This window comes from Mustela erminea, chromosome 9 (assembly GCF_009829155.1).
Source record: "Mustela erminea isolate mMusErm1 chromosome 9, mMusErm1.Pri, whole genome shotgun sequence".
Lineage (NCBI taxonomy): Eukaryota > Metazoa > Chordata > Mammalia > Carnivora > Mustelidae > Mustela > Mustela erminea.
Window position 1 is genome coordinate 87,701,312 of NC_045622.1, and position 21,746 is coordinate 87,723,057.

General features: G+C 54.9%; 1 protein-coding gene across 10 annotated transcripts in view; it reads left to right on the forward strand.

The window, feature by feature from the left end:
• Positions 1–21,494, forward strand: part of PRR5L (proline rich 5 like) — a 144,811-nt gene extending 123,317 nt beyond the window's left edge. For 9 of the 10 annotated variants that reach the window (XM_032356596.1, XM_032356598.1, XM_032356591.1 and 6 more), the window contains 4 exons: positions 3,560–3,651; positions 6,639–6,779; positions 10,404–10,530; positions 18,755–21,494. In XM_032356596.1, the coding sequence (XP_032212487.1) occupies positions 3,560–3,651; positions 6,639–6,779; positions 10,404–10,530; positions 18,755–19,149 (755 nt within the window). In that variant the 3' untranslated portion in view covers positions 19,150–21,494. The remainder of the gene's footprint in view (positions 1–3,559; positions 3,652–6,638; positions 6,780–10,403; positions 10,531–18,754) is intronic. The other variant, XM_032356599.1, reaches the window with a different exon arrangement.
• The last annotated feature ends 252 nt before the right edge of the window (positions 21,495–21,746 follow it).

The window sequence follows — 21,746 nt, forward strand, 5'->3', positions numbered from 1 at the left end:
TGGAAACGTGGAAAACCAGCTTCATGAAAAGGATATCAAGCAAAACCGGAGCTGTATGGTGCTTTTAAAGGGAAGTTCAGGGGCGCCTGGGTGGCTCAGTGGTTAAGCATATGCCTTCGGCTCAGGTCATGATCCCAGGGTCCTGGGATCGAGCCCCACATCGGGCTCCCTGCTCAGCGGGAAGCCTGCTTCCCCCTCTCGACTCCCCCTGCTTGTGTTCCCTCTCTCACTGTCTGTCAAATAAATAAAGAAAATATTTTAAAGGGAAGTTCAGGGCCTCTCATTTGAGCGATGCTCGCCGTAAATACATTTGGAGTGAAGGCTCAGGAATGCCAGTCATCTGAGGTTCTGTGCCTCTGCTCCCCAAGCGCCCTACGGGGCACTGGGCCAGGTGTTCCCCCAGGTCTGTTCTCATCCAAGCGTCTGAGCGGCTCTACTGCATAGCCAAGGGGCCTGTGGAAAACCTGTAAGGGCCTTGCCTGTCTTCCGAACATCCCCACTTTTTATGTTATGTACTACACCTCCAAGAACTATTTTATTCAGCTAAAAGGATCCTCTGGCTATATTTTTTAAGATTTTATTTGTTTATTTGACAGAGATCACAAGTAGGCAGAGAGGCAGGCAGAGAGAGAGAGAGAGCGAGAGAGGAGAAAGCAGGCTCCCTGCCGAGCAGAGAGTCTGATGCAGGATTCGATCCCAGGATCCTGAGATCATGACCCGAGCCGAAGGCAGGCTTAACCCACTGAGCCACCCAGGTGCCCCGGATCCTCTGGCTCAGAAACCACGGTTAGTACCCATCCTTTCATGGAACAGACCTCCCTGTTTATGCACCTGCAGCATAACGGCCGCAGAACCAACACACACAGCTCCTCTCCGGGCAGGCTCTGTCACGATAATTCCAGTGACATTTCCCCAAGCTTTAGCAACCTTGACCCTGAGGAGTTTCTCATTCCCCTTCTGTAGTCATGCGGTGGTCAAAACTCCCGTGGCCCATTAAGTGTTTGTAGGGTGTCTATCTAGAACCTTCCATCCAGTCGCCCTTCATCTTTGCAGGAAGCTGAGTCCTCTGGGCTGTTTTCTGAAGGTGAAGTCACTTCCTCGTAACTCTCTTCCCCGGGGCTACCCTGTTTTGTTAGCCTGTGTCTGTCTGATGTTCTCCTCTGAATGCTTTCCAAAATGTCCATTACTCTGTGAAGTTTGAAGGCAGCAATTAGACCCAGGTTCCCAGGAGAGGTGCCTTCCTGCTGCTGAGTGGGAGGATTGCCTCATGTGCCGATGAGCATTCTGTCTTGGTGGTGGAGGAGAGTCCGTAGGCACCAGCACTGACCTGCAGGGGTCCCCTTCCTCCATTTCCGGAAGGCCTCTGCTTGTCTGCCTCGTAGAAGGCTTAGGATACAGGCCATCATGTAAAGGAGCTGGAGGAGCCCTTTCTCCTGGGAAGGACATTATCCAGGTGTTGGGTTCACCTTGTTCTTGGGTACCTGGATGAGAGCTAACATCTCAGATGTTCCTTTTGTCCTCTCAACTCCTCTCTGCTGTGAACTAGCATAGCCTGCGTTTGGAAAGATTTGTGCATTCAGACATTGATTTTTAGTCCACTACGTACCAGGCACTTTGCTAGGTGCTGGGGACCCTGTGCTGAACAAAGCCATCGTAGGATTCCAGGCCCTCGTGGAGCTCACAACCGGTGGTGGAGAGAGGTCCTTATCAAATCATCATCAACTATAAAACTGTAATTGCAACAGGTACCAAGACTATAGTCCATAGGTTTTCCACTGGTTTGACCAGTGGGCGGGACTTTGGTATAGAGGCAGTATTGGAGCTAAAACTAGAGGGACAGACAAATGTAAGTCAGGCAAAGAGTGGGGTGGGGGCTGGAGAACAGTCTAGGCAAAGGGACTAGCACATGCAAAAGCCCTGTGGTGTGAAGGATCATGGTGAGCATTAAGGACTGAGGTAAAATCCACATAGTAGGGCCCAAAGGTCAAAGGGAAAGGTCACGGGTAAGGTTGCAGAAGAAGGAAACAGACTCCTGCCCCTGCCCACCAGAATGCCCATTTTTTAGAGGTTTTCTTGATCTAAGAGCAAAGGAAAATGTCGGAGCGAATTATTTAGTCCTGTTCTGCCCTGTCCCATATTTGGATTAAATGGTAACCTCCTTTCACGCACCGGCCTTAGCATCTGGGAAAACCTATACACTTGATCCTTGCCATTCATTTACTGAAAGATTCCTAAAAATGGATTTATTGATCCGTCTGGCATTGTGCTAAGCACTAGAAATAATAATGGTGAGCAGGATGGACAGGGCTCACGCGCTTATTCCCGTTCTAGTGGAGGGGACGGAGAAGTCAATAAGCAATTCCAACTGACTGTAATTAGCAGTCCAGGAGGGAAATTAAAGGGTGCTATGGATTTGCATTTTCCCCCCTAGTGTGTTTCTCTCTGACCTTTCAAACTCGGCACATCTTCGGCCCTGCTCACTGCTAGTTATGCCCTTGCTCTGCTCTCTCTCAGCCACTGCTTTTATTGTCCATTAAATTAATAGGCGGAAGATGCTAAATGAATCTTTCAAGATCTGCTCAGTGGAACTGGCAGGGTTTTGCCAAGTGCATCTCTCGGTGTCTAATCTTGGCCGACCCAGTTTCTCTGCTTCGGATGAGCAAAGACAGTGCTCAATCAGCTCTGTCATCTAGGTCATTAAAAAGCAGCCACTGTGCAGGCCCCTCTCTCTGCCCGTGCCCGCCTTCCTGCAGTTGCAAAGTTTCTGGCACCGCCTTCCGGTGGCATTGGGGTGACCCGTGTATAGGCAGCCCGGGACTGGTGCCTGACCGTGGTCTGGGTCCCAGGGGCGAGAGTAGGCGCAGCATCCGGTGGGTCCTGTGTCTTGCAGGTGACCACTGCAGAATGTGCTATGTCCCACCCTCCACCTGGCCTCTGGTTATTGCAAACCAGTGGGTGGAAGTGGTACTTTCTAGGCCCTTCTTTCTTCTCCCTGTACTGACAGCTCCAATCCAGAATATAAAAAACAAACAAACAAAAAAAAACCAAAAACAGTGTTGTCATGATTAGAAAATGAAAACAATAAATAACTGTGCCCATGATCCTCCCAGATTAACTCTGTCGAGAGTATGGGTTCAGGCATCCCCGCTCTGCCTTCTCGCTGTGTGATGTTGAGCTAGACCCTTGGCCTCTCTGAGCCTATAAAATGAAGTCATGAGTTTACTCATGAAATGACCTAGAGATAAGTTGTTTAGCGCAGTGCCTGAGAATGTTGTAACCATTCCCATGATGGCACAATGGTCATGTGATTTCCAAACTTCAGCTCCCTTTTCTGGCATATTTGTCTTTTTTTCCGTGAAGTCTTCCCATCTAATCCCACATTTACTTGTACTAATGCCTCCCAGGGCAAATGTAGATAAGGAGCTTCTTCTGTACCTCTGTCCCCAAGCTGCCCTGTCCCCAAACTGCGTTTGACACGGGACTGTCTCTGCCTGTCCTGCAAGTAATGATAAATTCTTTTCTTTTCTTTCTCCCCTCCCATCTTCTCGCCCTCGTGTAGGTGAAAATCGCATTGAGGCTCTGGCTGAAGTGTGGGACCACTTCTTCACTGAGACTCTCCCCACCCTGCAGGCAATATTTTATCCAGTTCAGGTCAGTCTCACTGAGGAACAACCTCCTGCCGGCCTCGGCGCTCTGTCTCCTTCCTTGGCCTTTGGCCAGCTGGGGCCTCCTGGTGAACGGGGCAGAGGCAGGACGTTGGGCGCCTGAGTTGGCTAAGGACCTCGGTGCTCTCTGGAGGGCTCTCTGGTCTATGTTTAGCATCTAACCTCAAGCAAAGGGAGAGTGCCCGCTTAACCAGCCATTTGTAGGCTCTCGTCATGCTCTTGGTTTTGAGTCTGCCTGTATATTCTTGGAGCGGTTTGTTTCAGAAGTAGAGAAGATGGGGCAGGGAGACTTTTCTCTTTTCTCTTTTCTTTCCCCCCTCCCTTTCTTTGAAGCCCACGGATGCTGTTGTCCCAGATTGTGGGAAGGGAATCATGTTGCTTGCCTTCCATAAAGGATGGATGCCTGAAGACGAGTAGCCGCAGGAGGGAGCAGAAAGGACACTGGTAGCTGGGCTTGGGCGAACTCATTTCATTTCTCTGTGCAGAGCTCTGTTGCATCTGCAAAATATGGGACTTCCAGCGAAAAATGAGCAGCATCTCCTTGGTATTCTTACTCTGTGACCGGAGCTTATTCTAACACTTGAGTTGACTTCCTCCATCTTCTTGCAGAGGCTGTTAACAGGACTGGTCACTGCCCGGTCAGAGTGGACACCCCTGCGGTCCGGTTGACTGATAGATTGTTCTCCCCAAGATTCACATCTCCATCCTCCATTTATCCTGCCCCCGGTCTGCCCGCTGGGGTGAAGGTGCAGATCTCATGGGGGCTTTGTTGAAGGGAGGGTGTGGGGCCCCGCAGCAGCACAGCCCTTGGCAGTGACGTGTGCTGGACATAAGGGCCCACAGGCTTTTCTTGCTCTGGATGGTGTTGTATGGGAACTTGGAATTCTGTTAAATATATATCAATATCTAAAAATTGGGAGGTTATGCCTACAGAGTCCGTATCCCATTTCTGGCCTGCCGCGAGTAGTTCCAGAAGAGTTCTGACCGTTACCTCAATGGTCTCTTCATCCCCTCCTCAGCTCCGTCCTGTGCCCCTCTGAGAGGGTTTGGAGCGTGTATGGGGTCATTTAAGCTCCGATCCCCACAGACGTCTCCCCTCCTGGTAGTGGTCACGCCTAGGCCTGCGTTGGGTCCTAAGAAGACCAACCTGGGAGATAGTGTGGCCAGAGTTAGCAAGCAATATTATAGGATAATAAGTTAAATTTGAATTTCAGATAAACAATGAATAACGCAAAATCTAGCACATACTTCTACTAAAAAATTATTCACATTCAACTGGACATTCTCCGTTTTATTTGGCAACTCTACTGGAGGGGGTGTGTACACCTGAGTGTCTGTCTTAGGACCCCAGGAGCACGGAATTCCAGGGTGTGGGTATCTGGATGTGGTTAGAATGTGAGTGTGACATCTGAGTGGGCGTGGCCTTGGTGCGGTCACGGGATGGCCAAGAAGGGCCCTCGCTGACATATATCCAGGCAGGATCCCGGTTGTGTGGGTCTGGGATGTTACCAGCTGCTTCTCCTGGAAAATTACAAGCTCCAGTGATAGTTGACTTGCCCCTGTCCACCCCCTGTCCCCCACACAGTTTCCCAAGTGCTGCTGCTGACCCAGACGCCCCCACCTTGAGAGGCCTGGAGTTAGGGGTCCTCATTGCTGATAGTAACACACCCAGATGTCTGTCAGGTCAGCTCGATCCTCCTTAGAGCCCCTGTCTGTGTAGGTGTCTGTGTCAGACCTAGTTCCTCTGTGGACAGACGGAGTTTTGAAGACCTACTGTGTTCAAGGATGTGGCAGCTTGCCTTCATTTTCCTACCTTAGAAAGTGAAAGGAACTTGGGAGAGGGAGCGAGGGTACCGATAGTTATGAGGTCAGAGGTCAGTGTGGACTGCATTGCCTTGGAAAAGGCAAAGTTGGGGGGAGCACCGCTGCCATTGGAGACATGTGGGCAAGGCCGTCAAAGAAGGGGTGTTTGACCCAAGCCTGGAACGTGCCAGGGGCGCTTGTGTGTATGTCTGGGGACAGAAGCGGGCAAAGAGGAAGGGATGCAGGGAAGACCAAAGCACTCTGTGTGTTTCTGGGAAACCCTGAGGAGTTCTAGAAATGTAGATGCTAGAAAAGGGATGAAAAGTGACATCCTGCTTCGCAGGTCCCTTCCGATCTCCTCGGCTCCGCCAAGAACAGCCCCCATTTTGTGGTGTGTGCTGTGTGTATACGCGCAGAGGGGAGTCTAGGAGAGAGACCCTCTTTTCTCTTCCTGCTTTGAGAAACTTCGGGAGCCCTAAAATCAAAGAGTTAAGTTTTGAGATCCGGCTCTACCCTGGGGCTAGAACCATAACTCTGGGCTCAAGAGGTTTCGTGTGTGAAGTAGGTTTTATACCAGTGCCTATCGTGAAGGGTGGGGATTAATCGTGTTAGTTCCATCTAAAATATTGAAAGTCCTGCCTAGCCCCTGGAGCTTAGGAAATTGTCAGCTCTTAGGATTATTGGTTATTTCCAGCCCCCACCCACACCCTGCGTGGTCAGACTCGTCTGTGTGTTTTCCTTCTTGGCCTGGTGCAGGCTAAGTGCTCACGTACTGAACAGAGTTGAGGAAGCAGCCTGGAAGGGGTGGGGTGGGGTGTGGATCTTTTCTCTCGTTTCCCCCATCTTCCTCTCTCTTCCTCCTCCCTGACCGCCCCTCCCCCCGCCAAACTCATGACAACATGGTCCCCATTTCTGTGTCTTGTATCATCTTGAGTCACTCAGGCAGGTCAAGTCACGCCTTACTGTACATGAAGCTTTCCTTGGGGAGGACCAGGGCCAAGTCTTTGACTCTTTGGCAGCATCCCCCCTCCCCCCCGCTTCCCAAGTTCTGTGCATACCTCGTCTTGTCCCATGCTGGTGTTCTGTTCATACTGGGCATCCTGGACCCTGTGTTGGAGGCCTGTCCAGCTGGCTCTCACCTCCCAGTGCTGCCCCCTCTCTCCTCTCCAGGGCCAGGAGCTGACCATCCGTCAGATCTCCCTGCTGGGCTTCCGTGACCTGGTGCTGCTGAAGGTGAAGCTGGGGGATGTGCTGCTGCTGGCCCGGTCCCCGCCGCCCCCGTCCATCGTCCAGATGCTGCTCATCCTGCAGGTGGGTGAGGCCCCCTGGGAACATGGCCACCGGACTGGGTTAGGAAGAGACCCTATGGCACGGGGATGGGACTGGGTGACCTGGGCACCTTAGCTCAGCTCTTATGCTAGAGTGTCATTATTCCTGTTCCTTAGTGCGTGTGTTCATTTGCTGCATCTGTAAGGCTGTGCTCCGTGCTGGGATCCCAGCTGTGGGGGGATGTGGCTTGGCGGTGGGGGGTGAGGTGGGGGAGGCGCCAGAGAACCAGCTGACATGCTCCCCCTCCTCACCCGTGAGCCACAAGGAGCACGTGACAGCAAGCGCCCCCTGCAGGTGAGTGGAGCCAGACTATAGTCACTGGAAGGTTCTCTAGGGGCAGGTGGGCGTCCCAAGTCTACAGGCGGAAGCTGGACCACGGCAGACCCCAAAGCTGCCAGACTGTCGCCACCTGCTGGTCTTTCCCTGTCTCTCCGACGCCGGGAAGACCCTGCCAGGTGTCTCTTGGACAGAGTGTCTGTCTCTCCCCCTCCCTCTGCAGACTTGTGTGCACTTCCTCGGTTTGCACGTGGCCAAACTTGGCATCACACACGCAGCTCACGTGTTTCCACTGAGAAATGACCCACATGGTTGCCTCTTCCTCCCCATTCTATATCAACTGTAGGAAGATGAGCTACGTACCGGGTGCAGGCCCGGGACTTTGTGTGGTGTGTTCTGAATCAGATCATCCAGAGGATTACCCTGTAGGTAGTCGGTGTTGCTATTTCCATTTCCCAGGTGAAGAAACAGGAACCCAGGTCATATGTGCTGGTCCAAGGTTCCTCAGCCAGAAGTCGTAGGATTCAGAGCTGTGTGCACTCAGGGGAAGGCACTGGATTGGTCTAGCCCCAGCTACCCAACTCTCCTTTGCCAGTCAGCTGTGACCTTCAGTCAAGTATATAAATACGGCCTCAGGGAGCCCAATCCTATGGGTGGGGGTGCATAATTCCCACAAAACAGAGATGTGGTCAGGGACCCCCACCTCCTGCAAAAGATGGCTCCGGTGCCTCCATCTCTGTAACAAGTTCAAACATCACAACGTTGGGTCTGAGCTGCTCCCTGGGGCAGTCGGTGTCACCCTTTCTCAGGCTGGCGGTGACCCCACTGCCCTACAGCAGGCATGGGGTCAGGTCTCCCTCTCCCCTCAGCCCTTGGTCTTTCTATCGAACCATCCGGCCTTGTTCAGATACCACGGCCTCCCTCCTACAGTGCCTAGAGCCCTGGGAGAGACCGCAGAAGCTTCTAAGATGGTCCACTGTCATTCTGGTCATTTGGCACTGTTTCCCGGAGGGTCTCGTGGGACGAGTCCTGGCTCTTGTTCTTCCTCACTCTGGAAACTGTACAGCCCAGAGCTGGGAATGTGACAGGGACGAATACGGATCCTTGCCCCGTCCAGGTCTATCTTCCTGAGCAGCAGGACAGCAGCTGCTGGGTCTGAATGCCCTGGAACTATGCCCACTGCAGGAAATTGGAGCCCCAGTCATTAGAATTGCTCCCTTCTCTCCCCAGGCCCCTGCTTGCCCCAGTGCCACGAGATCTGGAGCTGATTTCTCCTTGCCTGACCCTCATACAGCGAAAAGAGCCATTCCCCAGGCCTTTAGGTGTCCCTTTTCCACTGCTCTTCCAGATGTCCCGGAACAAGCCCCTCCCTCCCCAACACATGCAAGGGGCTGCCAAGTCCCCTTCTCTCTGGGTGGCACGCTTCTGTCCCCAGGCTGCCCCCCAGGGAGAGGCTGAGCCTGGGCTCTGGTTCCTCCTGGCAGGTGCCGCCAGGTCCTGAGATCATCCTGGGACAGTGCCTTCCGAGGGGCACCCGTGCAGTCACCCGGGGTCCCCTGCCAAGCAGGGTCCCATGCTGGGTTTACTCTCTCCCATCGCCGTCTTGAAATGCCTAGTAATTTTTGCACGAGGAACCCCACCCACGTTTTCATTTTGCGCTGGGCCAGCCTGGCGGCCGGGCTGAGGGCTGTGTGCAAGTCGGGTTGTCCGCGGCTGCCCTGGGAGAAAACTGTCCGGCTCCAAACCATGCGCGGGTTACCCATTTTCGCCCCACCTCTTGTCTCTTCCCCTTTCTCCACTGTCCCTCTCTTGTTGAGTCGAGAGAAGGCTTGGGGCGATGAGGCAGAGGAGAAATATCAAGGAGGAAAAAAAATTGAAGGAAACAGAAAAGTCTCCTCAGCTCTGAACACCAGTCCAGGTGGTTTTGGGGCTGCAACTGCCCCGGTTTGAGTCCTGAGTGGTTTCCAGGGAGCCCGAGGAAGGTTCCCTTCTCCCTTCTGTGGCCTGGAGGAGTCCCTTCCTGGCTGAAGTGCTTTCCCCCTTCATTTGCACTGCTGGATTTTCCAGGGCATCAGCCCAGGCCGAGGGCCAGGTGTCAGAGCCCAGGGGCCATGAAAACCCTCCTGCCTGTCCCCCCCCCCAACCCCCGTGCAGCGCTGGGCAGCCTTCACTGCGGCCTGTTTTTTCTGCATGTCCTCCCTTCTGACCCCCCTCCTGTCCCTGAGTCTTCTGCCCTGTAACCCCCTTCCCTAGCCTGTTTGTGTTTCCTGAAGCCAACCCCCCTCCCTTCCACCGCCCCCAGCCCTCCCTGTCCCTGGGGGAAGGAGCTGACATGGGTCAAGTCAGCTGGCATCCAAGGGAGCCTCCGCCTCCCGCAGCCACCCCCAGCTTGTGGGACGGGCTCTTCTGGCTTCAGCCTCCCACCACCATCTTTTCCTCCCATCCCCCCAAACTCCAGCACGGTGGGGGGGTTCTTACTCTTTAAGTGAAGGTCATGTACCCTCCCTTCCGATGTGAGACTTCGGTGGGACATCCGGTTGGGCTGAGCACAGCTCTGCTCCCCTCCAACTCCTCGATACCCAGCAAGGCTTCTAGAGTCCTTTCCAGAGAGAAACTGGATTCCCTAAGAGTCTGCGGGTCTTCTGGAGAACCTGGGTCACTTTTGGTCTCCCTTTTTTGTTTTTGACCATGGTCATTGGTGTTAGTTGGTGTTTGCCCAGGCTTAGCCCTGAGGACACCTGTCCTGTTGGGCTTTTGAACCGACTCTTCATCTTGATGCTAGATTCTATTCCCCGTTATTTTCTAGCCTCTTTAACAAGTAGCGGTAAGAGGGGCTCAGAGCCAAAGCAGCCTGCATTCCAGTCCTGGGTTACACGAGCCTTCTGGGTCTTCACTTTCTCGTCTGCAGAAGGGGGATGATGGGGGCATCTGGCTTCTTGCATTGTTGAGAGACCTCTGTGCTTTGGTCCATGTAAAGTGCTTGTGCAAAGTGCCTGCCGAGCGTGAAGCAGCTGCTGTTGAGAGTGGGGTGGGGTCCTGTGGTCGGGACCCGTCAGACCTCAGCCCTGAGCTGGCGTGTCCCGGTCTGCCCTGCGTGGCTGGGACCCGGTGGGAGGAGATGCCGTGGGGGCACAGTTCTCATCACTGTGACCTGTGGCACGTGACTCAGGCTTCGGGCCTCGGATTCCTTCATTCCAGCCACGAGGATGCTGCCTACTGGTGTCTCCGCTTCCAGTGTAGCCTGAGGGCAATCAGGATTTGCTGGCTGGGTGCCCGCTGGCCCTGGCTGCTTTTGACTGACCTTTGTTTCTCTCGGCTGTTTATTTCCAGAGTGTTCATGAGCCCACAGGCCCCAGTGAGGGTTATTTGCAGCTGGAGGAACTGGTGAAGCAAGTGGTGTCTCCCTTCCTGGGCATCAGTGAGGACCGCGGCGTCTCGGGTCCCACGTACATGGCGGGTAAGGGGCGAGGCTCTTGGGTCGTGGGGATCCCCGTTGAGAGCTGCCAGCGATGTCTTCCTGAGCCTGGACGGTGTCGCAAGCTCTTTGCTGCTGCTCTGGGTCCAGGCCGATCTGCGCGTGTTAATAATCACTTGTGTTTCCCACTGTCCTGTGTTGCGGTAACCTCCCCGCCTCACCATCCCTCCCGGGGGACGGATGCTGTGCCTCTGTGGTCTTGCTTGTCTGATCTGCATCTTTGATCGGTGGCTTCGATCTTTTTTTGCGTGCCTGCGGTGTTCATTTTCCCGTACGTGATAACCAGAAACTGCCTGGTTGCATGCATCCCCCCCACACACTTGAGTGGAAAAACCACCGGTAGTGGATTTTCCCTTGAAAGCAGCTTGAGATGGGAAAACAGCTCGTTTTGTGTTCGGCCTGATGAAATGGGACTGCTGTTCCCCGCTCCTTGTCTGTAGGTACTGCCAAGGCCTACATGCCAAGGAAAGGCGCTCCTCGATGGGGGGGCAAGTCCTGTTGGTGGCTCTAAAGCCAGCATTCGTGTCAGGCCCTGCACTCGGCACCCTGGAGAATCTAGAGGTGGATGGCATCTGCTCCTTCTCTCTGTGAAACTGCAGTCCAGATGCAGAAATAGCCCTATACTAGGCTTATCACAAGACACATTCTTCAGTTACCTTTTGAAACGAGAGCCCCCCAAATGCAGGAATTTTCCTATCTGCAGCAACTTTAATGCTGGCTCACATATAGTAGGCGCTCAAAAACTTATCTATTTAGGTGGGTGACAGGCAGTTGTACCCCAGGCAGGGGAGACCAGCACCTACACAGAGGTGCAGAGGCGCCAAGGGATTCCCTGAAATTGGAATCTTTTGCCCCGCTCTCCTGGATTCTGTGGAACTGTAGCCGAGCTTCAAAGGAAAGGGCAGAGGAACTGTGTCCAGCGAGGTTCTGCCTCTCCCTGGGCCTCACTACTGCAGGAAAAGCGGGGCTGGCTCTCAGGTTTCCTGGCCCCTTCATGTGTCTCTGGAGACACCACACATCTGGGGTGCTGGCCCCAGCCTTCCTGCCGGCTTCTTCTCCCCCCCCCCCCACCCCTTCCTCTTGAGCTGGTGGAATGATCCTCCAGCTCATTCCACCCAGGAGCTGGTGCAAGCCAGCGTGACAGTGCCAGCTGAAGGAAGACTGTCCCCCCGCCTCCCCAGCCATGAGCAGGCTGCCGCGTTTCTCTGCCCTCCCTGGAGCCCACCTTCTGGCTTCGACTCAGCCCTAACCCTAACCTGTCTATGGCCGGAGGAATCGGGCAGATATCAGGATACAGCCGGTGAACTAGGTCGTGGCAGGAACCTGGCCATCAGCTGGGCCTAGAGCCAGGATTAAGGATAGATTTGGAAGTTTGTTCAGGAGTACTTACTCTAAGAAGGGATGCTTTTGGCTTTCCAGTTAAACTCAGAATAATACATACTTTGGGCAAATGATAAAGGCCTAAGGTTTTCTTATACCAAGGACGGTCCTCATGTCTGGGCTATTGTCTCAGGAAGGGCAGAAGGGGAAGAAAGAGACTCTTTTTGATTGTTTTATTATTATTGTAGCAAATGTGTCCTGAGGCCCTCCCCCAGGTGCCGTGTGAGGTGTGGTGCTGCGGGTATACCCGTGACTCAGACTGACCCGTCACTGCCCTGTGGCGTGCACAGTCCAGGGGGGAAGTCACAAACAATAGATCACAAACAATGATTCATCTGTGTACAGGGACTCTTGGGGGTGGGGGGAAGCTCATCAGCCAAGGGGCCCTTCACCTGGACTGGGAGATCAGGGGAGGCCCCCCAAAGGAAGTGATACCTGAGATGTGTCCTGTAGGATGAGTTTGAGTTAATCTGCCTTCCCCATTTACTCAGTTGTCCCAGGCAAAGGGAAAGATCTTTGGGAGGGCTCTGGGGGAGGGGGAGTAGGGAACAGGAGGTTGGAGCCTTTGAGGAACTGAAAGACCTTCAGAGTTACAAAGTGACCTGTGTTTGGGGAAGGCTCGGCCACAGACTACCTCTTGGGCAGGCCCTCTGTCGGGTGGGCTGGCTACCCTACCACAGAGTGGGCCCCAGTGTACCCATTTTGCAGGTGAGACAAATGAGGATTAAGGTCGCATGGCTGTTGGAGCTGGGATTTCAAAGCCCCACATTGGTGGCACTTGAGCAGCTCTCCTACGTGCTTCAACCTCACCCCTGCCTACTCCTGTCAGTTTCTAGAAGCTGATGGTGATTTTTACCGAGGGACAGCTGAGGGGGTTCCCCAGCCCAGAAGGGTTCTGGGGCCAGACCTTTCACCCTGAACCTCTGCATACCAAACAGCTAAAATGGTGACGGTGGAGCCCTTCCCTGTTGAGGACACCCCTTTGCCAGATAAAGTGAGGGCTCCCTGAGCCTCAGTTTTCCCCTCAGTAGAATGGAGACCATGACCTCTGTCCAGCCGGAGTGTAAAGCCCCAGGAAGGGTTTGCCGTGGTCGACTCAGGGTCCATCGGGGCTGGGCATGGTCCGAGACAGCTGGAGGGCTCATCTCAGAAGCCACCACTTACCAGATGCCTGTCATGCTGCAGGTGCCGCCCAGGTGCTTGTCTTCCTTGTACAGCCTGCTGAGGGGTGGCTGCTGTGCTGACCTCAGGCTCCCACTTGGAAAGAAAGCTCCTGAGAAGGGATTCCCGGGGGACTTGGAGGGGCACCTGCCCAGGCCTGTTTGACTCCATGAGGATGCTTGGAAAGGCTCTCTTGTTGTGAGCAAGGCCGATGGGTTTGTGAAGGTCACTCCCTGAACGTGCAAGGCTTGGGGGGGGTGGGGGAAGTCACATTGGAGTCATGTTGAAGTCATGTTGGAGCAACAGTATGATGTACGGTTCTCCTCCAAAGCAGTCACCTTCCCAGGGCAGTGGGGAGGTGGTGAGGAGGAAGGGTGCACACTTTAAAAAATAACTAAATAAAAATTTGTCAGAGACCAGGCCCACATCCTACTTTTCCAGTTCCCAGAGTTTCCAGGCGGCTGGCCTGGCTGCTTCCGGGGCCCTCGGAGCAAACACTCAGGAGCACTCAGCGTGCTGTGTTTCTCCCCCGCAGAAGCTCTGGCCTGCCACTGATCTTCTCCTCCGTTATGTCTCCAGGGGGAGGGCCCTCGTCCTCAAGATACTGTAACTTCTCCTCGGGACAAGTAGGCTTTCGTGGGCTTCCAGGTGCCCGGGGCCCGGGGCCCGGAGAGAGACGCCCACGGTGGGCTTTGGCGTGCGGAAGTCACAACACCCACATTGTGGCGGCCGCTCCTGCGCGCCCTGGAGATCAAAGGCCTGGGAACCGGGGGCCCCTCAGAGGCACTGAGGACCGCCTCATCCAGGCTCTGCTTCTCCGGGGCTTTGAAAGGAGCTGCCGTTGCCCGCTCCGGTTCAGGGGGATGAAAGCCCGGAGCTCCGCGGGGCGCCTGGGGAGTGAGGAAGGAATAAAGGCTCCCCCAGGCCCCACCCCGTGTGAAAGCCAGGAGGAGGGCTGGAGGTGGGTGCTGGCTGAGTGGGCGGGGCCCAGCTCCTCGCCCAGCTCGAAGGGCACCCCTGCAAGGAAAGGACACGTTTCAGCCCCCAGGGGCTGTCCACAGCTTAATCGGTCTCTTTAAGGGAGATTTCCTTCTCTGAGTGGCAGGGCCTGGCTGGCTCTCCCCGGTACAGACAAGAAGGCCGGGAAGGTGGGGGCAGCCCCGGTGTGGGTAGCGGTCTCCGCTCCCAGCCCAGTGTGTGGCCTGACCCCACTGGGGACGCAGCTGACTTGCTTGTCTGAGGTTGACTCTGGAGTCTGGTGGGAGCTTATCGAGGAAACACTGTCTGCCCAGGGGACTCCGCACAGCCCAGCGGCCCCTGCGGTCTCTGGTCTGCCCACACCCAGTCCTGGGAACCAAAACATTCCCCTCAGAAGGCAGAAGAGTCCCAGGCCACTCCTGTGAGTCATGAACAGGGAAGAGCCTCACGGAGAGAGGTGGGGCCGGCCACAGAAGGAACTTGGCCTTGAAACCACAAGGGCTGGGCTTCTGCTGTGTGGCCTGGTATGATTACTTGAGTCTCTGAGCAGCAGAGGGCTGAGCACAGAGAAGGAAGAAGGTGCCCTATCTCTAGGGCCTTCGGAGCTGATACCGGCTGGCTTACGGGCACTGGCTAGAGGGTGGCCTGGCCTCCTTGGAATCACTCCAGAGGAGAGATTGTGCCTCTCCCTGGGAGCCCAGACCACATCCTGGCCCTTGCCATGCTGTGTGGTCCTGCCTGATGACCTGTCAGGCTCCCCCACAGACTGTCAGCTCGCTGGGAGCAGAGAGCATGTGTAACCCTTCGGACCCCAGCCCCTAGCACGGCTCTCGGCTCTGAGGGAGCGAGTGAGTGAATGTCTGGGTTCTGTCCGTCTGCCAGCCTGGAACCCGCCCCTCAGAAATGACTCCTCTTCAGGACTTCTCCTGACTTCCCAGCGAGCTCCTGCCTTTACCTCTGCCCTGCCATTGGTTGACTGTGTCTGTTTTTAATTCCCTTACGGGTCCCGTACGGTATTGCATTAATTCCAGGTGTACAGTAGAGTGTTTCGGTAGTTCCTTACTCATTGACCTTGTCCAAACAGTTACTCGTGTGCAGGCTTCCCAGCGGGCACAAGCGGGGGCTCCGCCGTGAGCCCTCAGCTTGAACCCTGCTTCTATCACTAACAGGCTGCAAAGTCATTCAGCATCTTGACTTCAGGTTCCTTTTCTGCAAAACGGTCAGAAGACAAGCATGTCAATGAAGCATCTCCTTTTGTGATACAGTACCCCGCCCACAGTAGATGCTCAGCTAGTGACGGCTGCCAGGACCCGATCCCTCACCGCACACGGGCACACACATTCACGCACGCGCACTGGGCTCAGGCCCCTGTGGCAGGCCCCAGGGCAGGTTCACATTTCTCCCTCTCAGCAGTGACCGCAGGGTTTTGCACATCACAGTTCAGAGTTTCTGTTGAAGAAGGGAGCAGGTGTCCCCGGGGAGCTGCCCCTCACTGTGGCTTTAGCTCTCTCAGCAGCAGCTGAAGTGGCCTCTTGTTTTTGCTCCCTGTTAAACCTGTGAGGACTTTGGGCTTCTGGGATAACAGCAGGAGAGAGAGAGAGAGATGGGTAATGACCAGGCAACCGGCTGAAACACCTTTCCTGGCTCATTCTGCTGGACTGGGGCCCCCAGAAATCATCAAACAAATGGTCATTTCCTCCAGAGATGCTGTGTGTGTCCACTGTCTGTCCCCCAGGCCCTCACCTTACCCTGTGTCCCCGGCCCAGCCTTAGCTCCTGCTCTTTCGTCTTCCTGCATCTGCGTGTGAGCTCACAGAATGGTCTAGCCCAGTCTCCAGCCCAGCTGGTTGAGGGTTTGGGCCACAGTAGATTTTGCAACTGCCAGTCCTAGGTGTTTGCTTCTAACAGCTGGCAGGAGACAAACGAATTGTTTTCAAGAGCATTTTTTTTTTTAAGGATGGTTCGTTAATGGGATCCTGGCTTCTTTCTACTCTTCTGGTGCCTCTGTCTTATAGTTATTGATTTTTGTGATCATAAATGTAATACATGGTTATTGTAACACTGTGGGAACATTATAGAAACGTTGAGGGTATGAGCACCTGTGCTCCCAAGAGAACCTCGGCCAGTGCTTGACATAGATTCTTCCTTCTCGGTTGCTCCTTGCCATTTCATCTCCTATTAGTTCTTCCCCAAAGAGAAGAGCCACTGACCCAGCCTCTTCCGGCCAATACCAGCCTCTTGTTTGGCACCTCCTAGGGGACAGTGTCTGCTGTTCATGGCGTCAGAGAGGAGTGCCTCTTCTGAGGGCAGCAGCAGAGCCCTGAGACGCAGTAGCATCCTGTGGGGAAGATCTGGGCACTGCTGTTCAGAGCCTATGAGAGTTGGGCAGAGCCTCAGTCTTCCTCATCTGAACAATGGGAAGAGTGAGAGTAGCCCAGGTGTTTCAAAGGGAGACTCAGCAGTGAGAAAATGGATGGGAACACTCTACATACCATTCTTTGGTTTTGAGAAGTAATTATTATTACCTGTCGGCTCCCTTGGGGCTCAGAGCCAGCAGACTTGGTGACTCAGTCCTAAGGCTTAGGATTTCAACCTGTCTTCACTGAATGTGGACATATAAAACAGGAGCCACCGAGAGCCTTGCAGACGGACACGCCCATCTAGGAGTGTGAGCTCTGGAAGGGACGACTCTATGTCTGGGCCCTGCAGATCCACGGCAAGAGCCAAGAGTGAACTAAAGCAGAGTGGACTGCGTGTCCCCAAGGACAGTCTCTGAGCTGCACGGTTTCCTCTCCCTCTAGAATCCAGGTCTTCCCCTGGGATCCTGTCTATGTGCAGGAACACCACCCCATCACGCTTCTGCCCTGCTGCCTGCTGAGAAAGGGATGGGTTTCTTTGGGGCGTCTCAGGGACATGGAAGCCGTGGAAAGCCAGGGCAGATGAGATGGGGTAGGCAGCTGGATGGCTGGGGGGGAGTGTGCACTGGTAGGAGGAAGGTTGAAGGGAACCCACTTGGTCCTCAGGCCTCCATTCTCAGTCCCCTGTCTCCCTGGGGTCCTCCAGCCGGCCCCTGACAGAGGCAGTGCCGATGTGGGGGAAGAGGGGCGGTGCCTCTTAAGGAGCATAGGAGGTAACTGCCCCGAGACTGAGGGGATGTAGGCTTGTTGTTGCCCCGGCTTTCCTCACTTCCGGCCTCGCGGGCTCCAACCCAGTGTCGCTCCTGCCAAGTGCATCTTTCTGGAGCGCAGCCTCCAGGCTTCCCCGGCCCCCACGGCTTCTCTGATCACAGAAGCTTCCATCTGGCTTTCAAGGGCCCTCCTGCTTGTGCGGGTCTTCCATGTTCCAGCCAGCCTGTGGCCGGATGGCGCCTCTGGCTCAGACCTGGCTCAGGCTGCTCCCGGGGCTCAAAGTGGCTGTCCCTCCCCCTTCTGGGGGTTTCACGTATGGAAGGCTCAGCTCCAGGGTATGTCCTCCCCGACACGTGGATCCGCTTTGTCCTGCCTCGGAACCCCATCCACTTGGCTCGCCCTTCCCTGGAGATCCTCACACCTGCTTCCTGGGGGTCTCTGGGAAGAGCAGGGTCTGCAGTGAGACCTCACCTCACTCCCAGCCATTCTGCAGCCTCGCTGTGTGCACGTAGGTCAATGATCACCCCTCTGATACTCCGTGTTCTCATCTGTAAAGTGGGGCTAATAGCATATGATGACTTGAGCTCCATTTTTAGGAGTCAAAAGGCTCAGTCAAAAGATGAGTGCATAGCAAGGCAGCTTCTGGATTGTGGGGGGCATGCAGGCAGCGGCGGTTTTGCATTAATTCGTGGCCAGGCCTCCCCTTTGGGGTCCGCCTCCACAGGGCCATCTGTGAAGCCTCGCCCGTTCCTTGGTGCTGCCAAAGGCTGCTGGAATTGCGGATCACTGGAACAGAACACTGGTGTCGGCCCCTTGACCTGGTGGGAGGAGCGTGTGGTCCCCAGTCAGGATGTCCCATGGCCCTCGCTTTGATAGCCGAGGTCCTCTTAGCTGGATTTGGGCTTCAGGGGCTAAGTCATCGCTGTCACCCGAGAGCCCCCTACTTCCTTCTGAACAGAGCCAGAGGGTGTCTTCTAGAAGCTGGTCCGGCCAGTGCCCAGGCCTTTAGAGGAGACTGGCCGAAAGGAAACATAGGGCGAATGCAGGGAAGCTCGGGTGGCAGCTGAGAAAGAGGGGAGACGCCCTAGAATGGGAGGCACCCTGGAAAGCCCTCTGGGCCCCCTGCTCTGGCGGGAGTGGGAGTTGGGGGCGCGTCCAGCAGGCGCAGGCATTGCTGCAAGAACAGCATGTCGGGGGGCGTCTGGGTGGCTCAGTGGATTAAGCCGCTGCCTTCAGCTCAGGTCATGATCTCAGGGTCCTGGGATTGAGCCCGCATTGGGCTCTCTGCTCGGCGGGGAGCCTGCTTCCCCCTCTCTCTCTCTGCCTGCCTCTCTGCCTGCTTGTCATCTCTCTCTCTCTGTCAAATAAATAAATAAAATCTTTAAAAAAAAAAAAAAAAAGAATAGCATGTCGGGCTTCTCCCCGGCCTTCCAGAAGGTCTGTACCTCAACCTGTTCCTGGACGTGGAGCCACCACCTCCCTCTTCCCCCAAACAGAGGCGCCGGTTTTGCACTCGTCACCCCTCCCCAGTGACAGCCTTTGCCGGTTTGTCTCTTGCAGCCAGACGCCACTCCAGGATCCGGCCCAAGGTCGCGGTCCTGAGCTACGCCTGCCCGACGACCGCCCTCAGCCGGCCCCTGAACGAGACAGCTCTGACCCCGCTGACGGAGCAGGAGGGGGAGGCCTACCTGGAGAAGTGCGGCAGCGTGCGGCGGCACACTGTGGCCAATGCCCACTCGGACATCCAGCTGCTGGCGATGGCCACCATGATGCACTCGGGCCTGGGTGAAGAGCCTGGCGGGGAAGACCAGTGCCTGCTCCTGCCGGCCAGCTTCTCGCCCCCGCACCGACAGTGCTCCAGCGAGCCCAACATCACCGACAGCCCCGACGGCCTGGAGCAGGGGACCGCGGGCAGCCAGGAGGACTCCGAGCTGAACTGTGCTTCCCTCGGTTGAACGCCCAGGCCCAGGACTTCCCAGCTCCGGCCTGCCACTGGCATGAGAACAGCTCCATCCCCGGGGTCAGTGGGGAGGGGGGCTCACCAAGGGGCTCCTCCTGGAGGCCAAGTCCAAGTGCCCCGGTCATGAACCTCTCCATGTTCATGACTGTGACCCCTTCTTTGCAGCCACACAGACCCAACTGCCTGAGGCTTTCTTTCTGCTTGCTTGACTCCGGATACTCCCCTCTGGGCTCTTCCGCCAGATTAGTGCCGTCGGCTGCTCCCGACCATATCGCCCAGGGCCCCTGGGCATGATGACAGTGGGAGGTCGGATGAGCCGCCCACGAAGCTGGCAAGGGTGCGCTGGCCTGCGGAGCTCCCCTGTAGGGGCTGGTGACGCGGGGCTTCTAGAGTGGTACCTCTCCTCCCCTGTTCTGCGCAGGGTGAGAGCAGACAGCAGCTCCTGCCAAACAGGACGCTGGGAACGCGCCTTCTTTATTACACTTTCGGAATTCCTGGGAAGAGCTGACCCCGGCGGGTGAGGGTCCTTCTCACCTGTATCCAGATCCTATATGCCGCCTTTGGCTTTTGCTCCCAGGGGGCCACAAGGCTAGAGAAACCCCCTCTTTGATGAAGCCTCAGCACTCTCCTCTCCAGCCTCCTCCCAAGCACAAAGAACTAACCTCCCTAGTGGAGTAGCTGGTGCCTTTGTTCCTCTCTCATTTCAGAAACTGACCATTTTCCTGCTGTGAGGTGTGGGGCCAGTGGATGCCAACCAAGTAGTCTGTTCCTGGATTTGACTTGAATTTTTTAAATGTGCATCGTTTCAAAAAAAAAAAAAAATAGTTTGCAAATATTTGCACGTAAGATCTTGCCCTGCTCATTTCCAAGCGGGTTTGTCTTCAAACTAGAAGATAAACAACTCCCCCGTTAGGGAGAGTTAGAGCCTGGAAGTGGCTCAGGGTGCAGGCTGGGTAGTGGTTGGGGCTGATCAGCTGCGGAGCGCTGGAAGCAGCCGGACTTGAATCCAGAGTGGCCTGTGTTTGTGAGCGTCACGGTCTACAGCACCGAGGTGGGGAGCCTCAGGTTGCCTGGAGCAGAGGGAATGTCTCAGTGCTGTAGAGCAGGGGAAGATGAGGGAGATGTGGGCAGGACCTTTTAGAAAGATGTTCATTCCCTATGATTGAAGAAGTGCCTGGAATTTTTAATATCTGAGCTCTGAACGTGCTGTGTGGGGCAGCAGGCTTTGGTGCTGTGCTGAGTCCTCGACGCTGCTCTCTCCAGGTCTGGGCTCTTTGTCCACCTGGAACCACTGTTCTCTGTATTTGCCTGTATTTGTTGGCCCCCCCTGGTAACAGCTCCAGAAAAAAAGAGAAGGCTCTCCTGAATCCTTCTGGTACCTTCTAGGTGTCCTGTTAGTCTTTAGAAACCGTTAATGAGGCATGAGCTAGCTTGGCTTCCAATATGGCAGGAGGTGGCTGGGCACGGACGAGGCCAGTGTGAGCCGCCGGCAGGGAACGAGGCCTTCTCGGCCTATCTGAGCCTTGACGGCACATCCCTTCTGGGCGAAGATCTGGACTAGGACCAGAGTCATGCTTTGGATGGCTTGTACTTTGGAAAGTTTGTTTAAAAGGTTGTCTCATTTTTATTCTTCTAAGAGAATGTGGAAGAGAAATGCCCCAGGGAGATCTTTGGAGAATTTCAAACGAAAAAAAATCATCTCTGTGTCTGCGTTGGGTGAGGTCCACAAATTGACTAACGTGCATTAGTGATCTAGAACATCCGTGAGTAACAGCGTGATGGTTTCTTTGACTGGTGGTGTCTGTCCTTACTGGTACACTTAGCACTGGGGACTGGTATTTATTGATCCAGGCAAAGTCATTAATCACGCCTGGGTTTGCTTTTTTAGTTTACAACATTAATGATATATATGCTTTTAAATGCCTTGGGTGTCTCCTTTAGGAGAACAGCAGTCGTGGGTTAAACGTGAGCTATTGGGTGGAGATCCGGAGGGCCGGTATAGCCCCAGTACACTCAATGGCTGTTGACGGTCAGCCAGTTGACGATTTCACCTTTGATGTCCTGCCCGATACCGTGCAGCGCCTATTTTAGACTCTACGGAAAAAAATGTTGTTGATGTTTATGGGCATTTTAGCCATCAGAGCTGTGGCGAGGGTGACAGCTGTAGTGTTTGTAAGCTCTTTTTCTCCCTCTGTGAGATAAGCTAGGATCTCCTAGGGGCTGCGTTTTAATGACAGGAAGCTATCACGACTCCGAGCTCTGGGTGAGCTCACAACCCAAAAACGTTTCATGTTGTCCGTTTCCAAAATAGATTCAATAAACATCATTTTGTACACGTCACTCTGTCCCCGTGCTGTGTGGCTTGACAGGATCTGCAAGCGCCGCGGTCCCCTGGCTCCTGGTGCGTCCTGTCCTCATGCCCTCGGCCAGCTTTTCCTGCCTCCATGTCCCTCTTCCTGTCGCCTCCACTCCAGAATTCGGCAGCAGCCTTACCTCAGCCAGCATCCCCTGGTTTTGTTTGCCATCCGCAGCTGGATTGGCAAGTCATTTCCTGGACCAGCAGGCTGTCTGAGGAGCGTGGAAAACACCGAA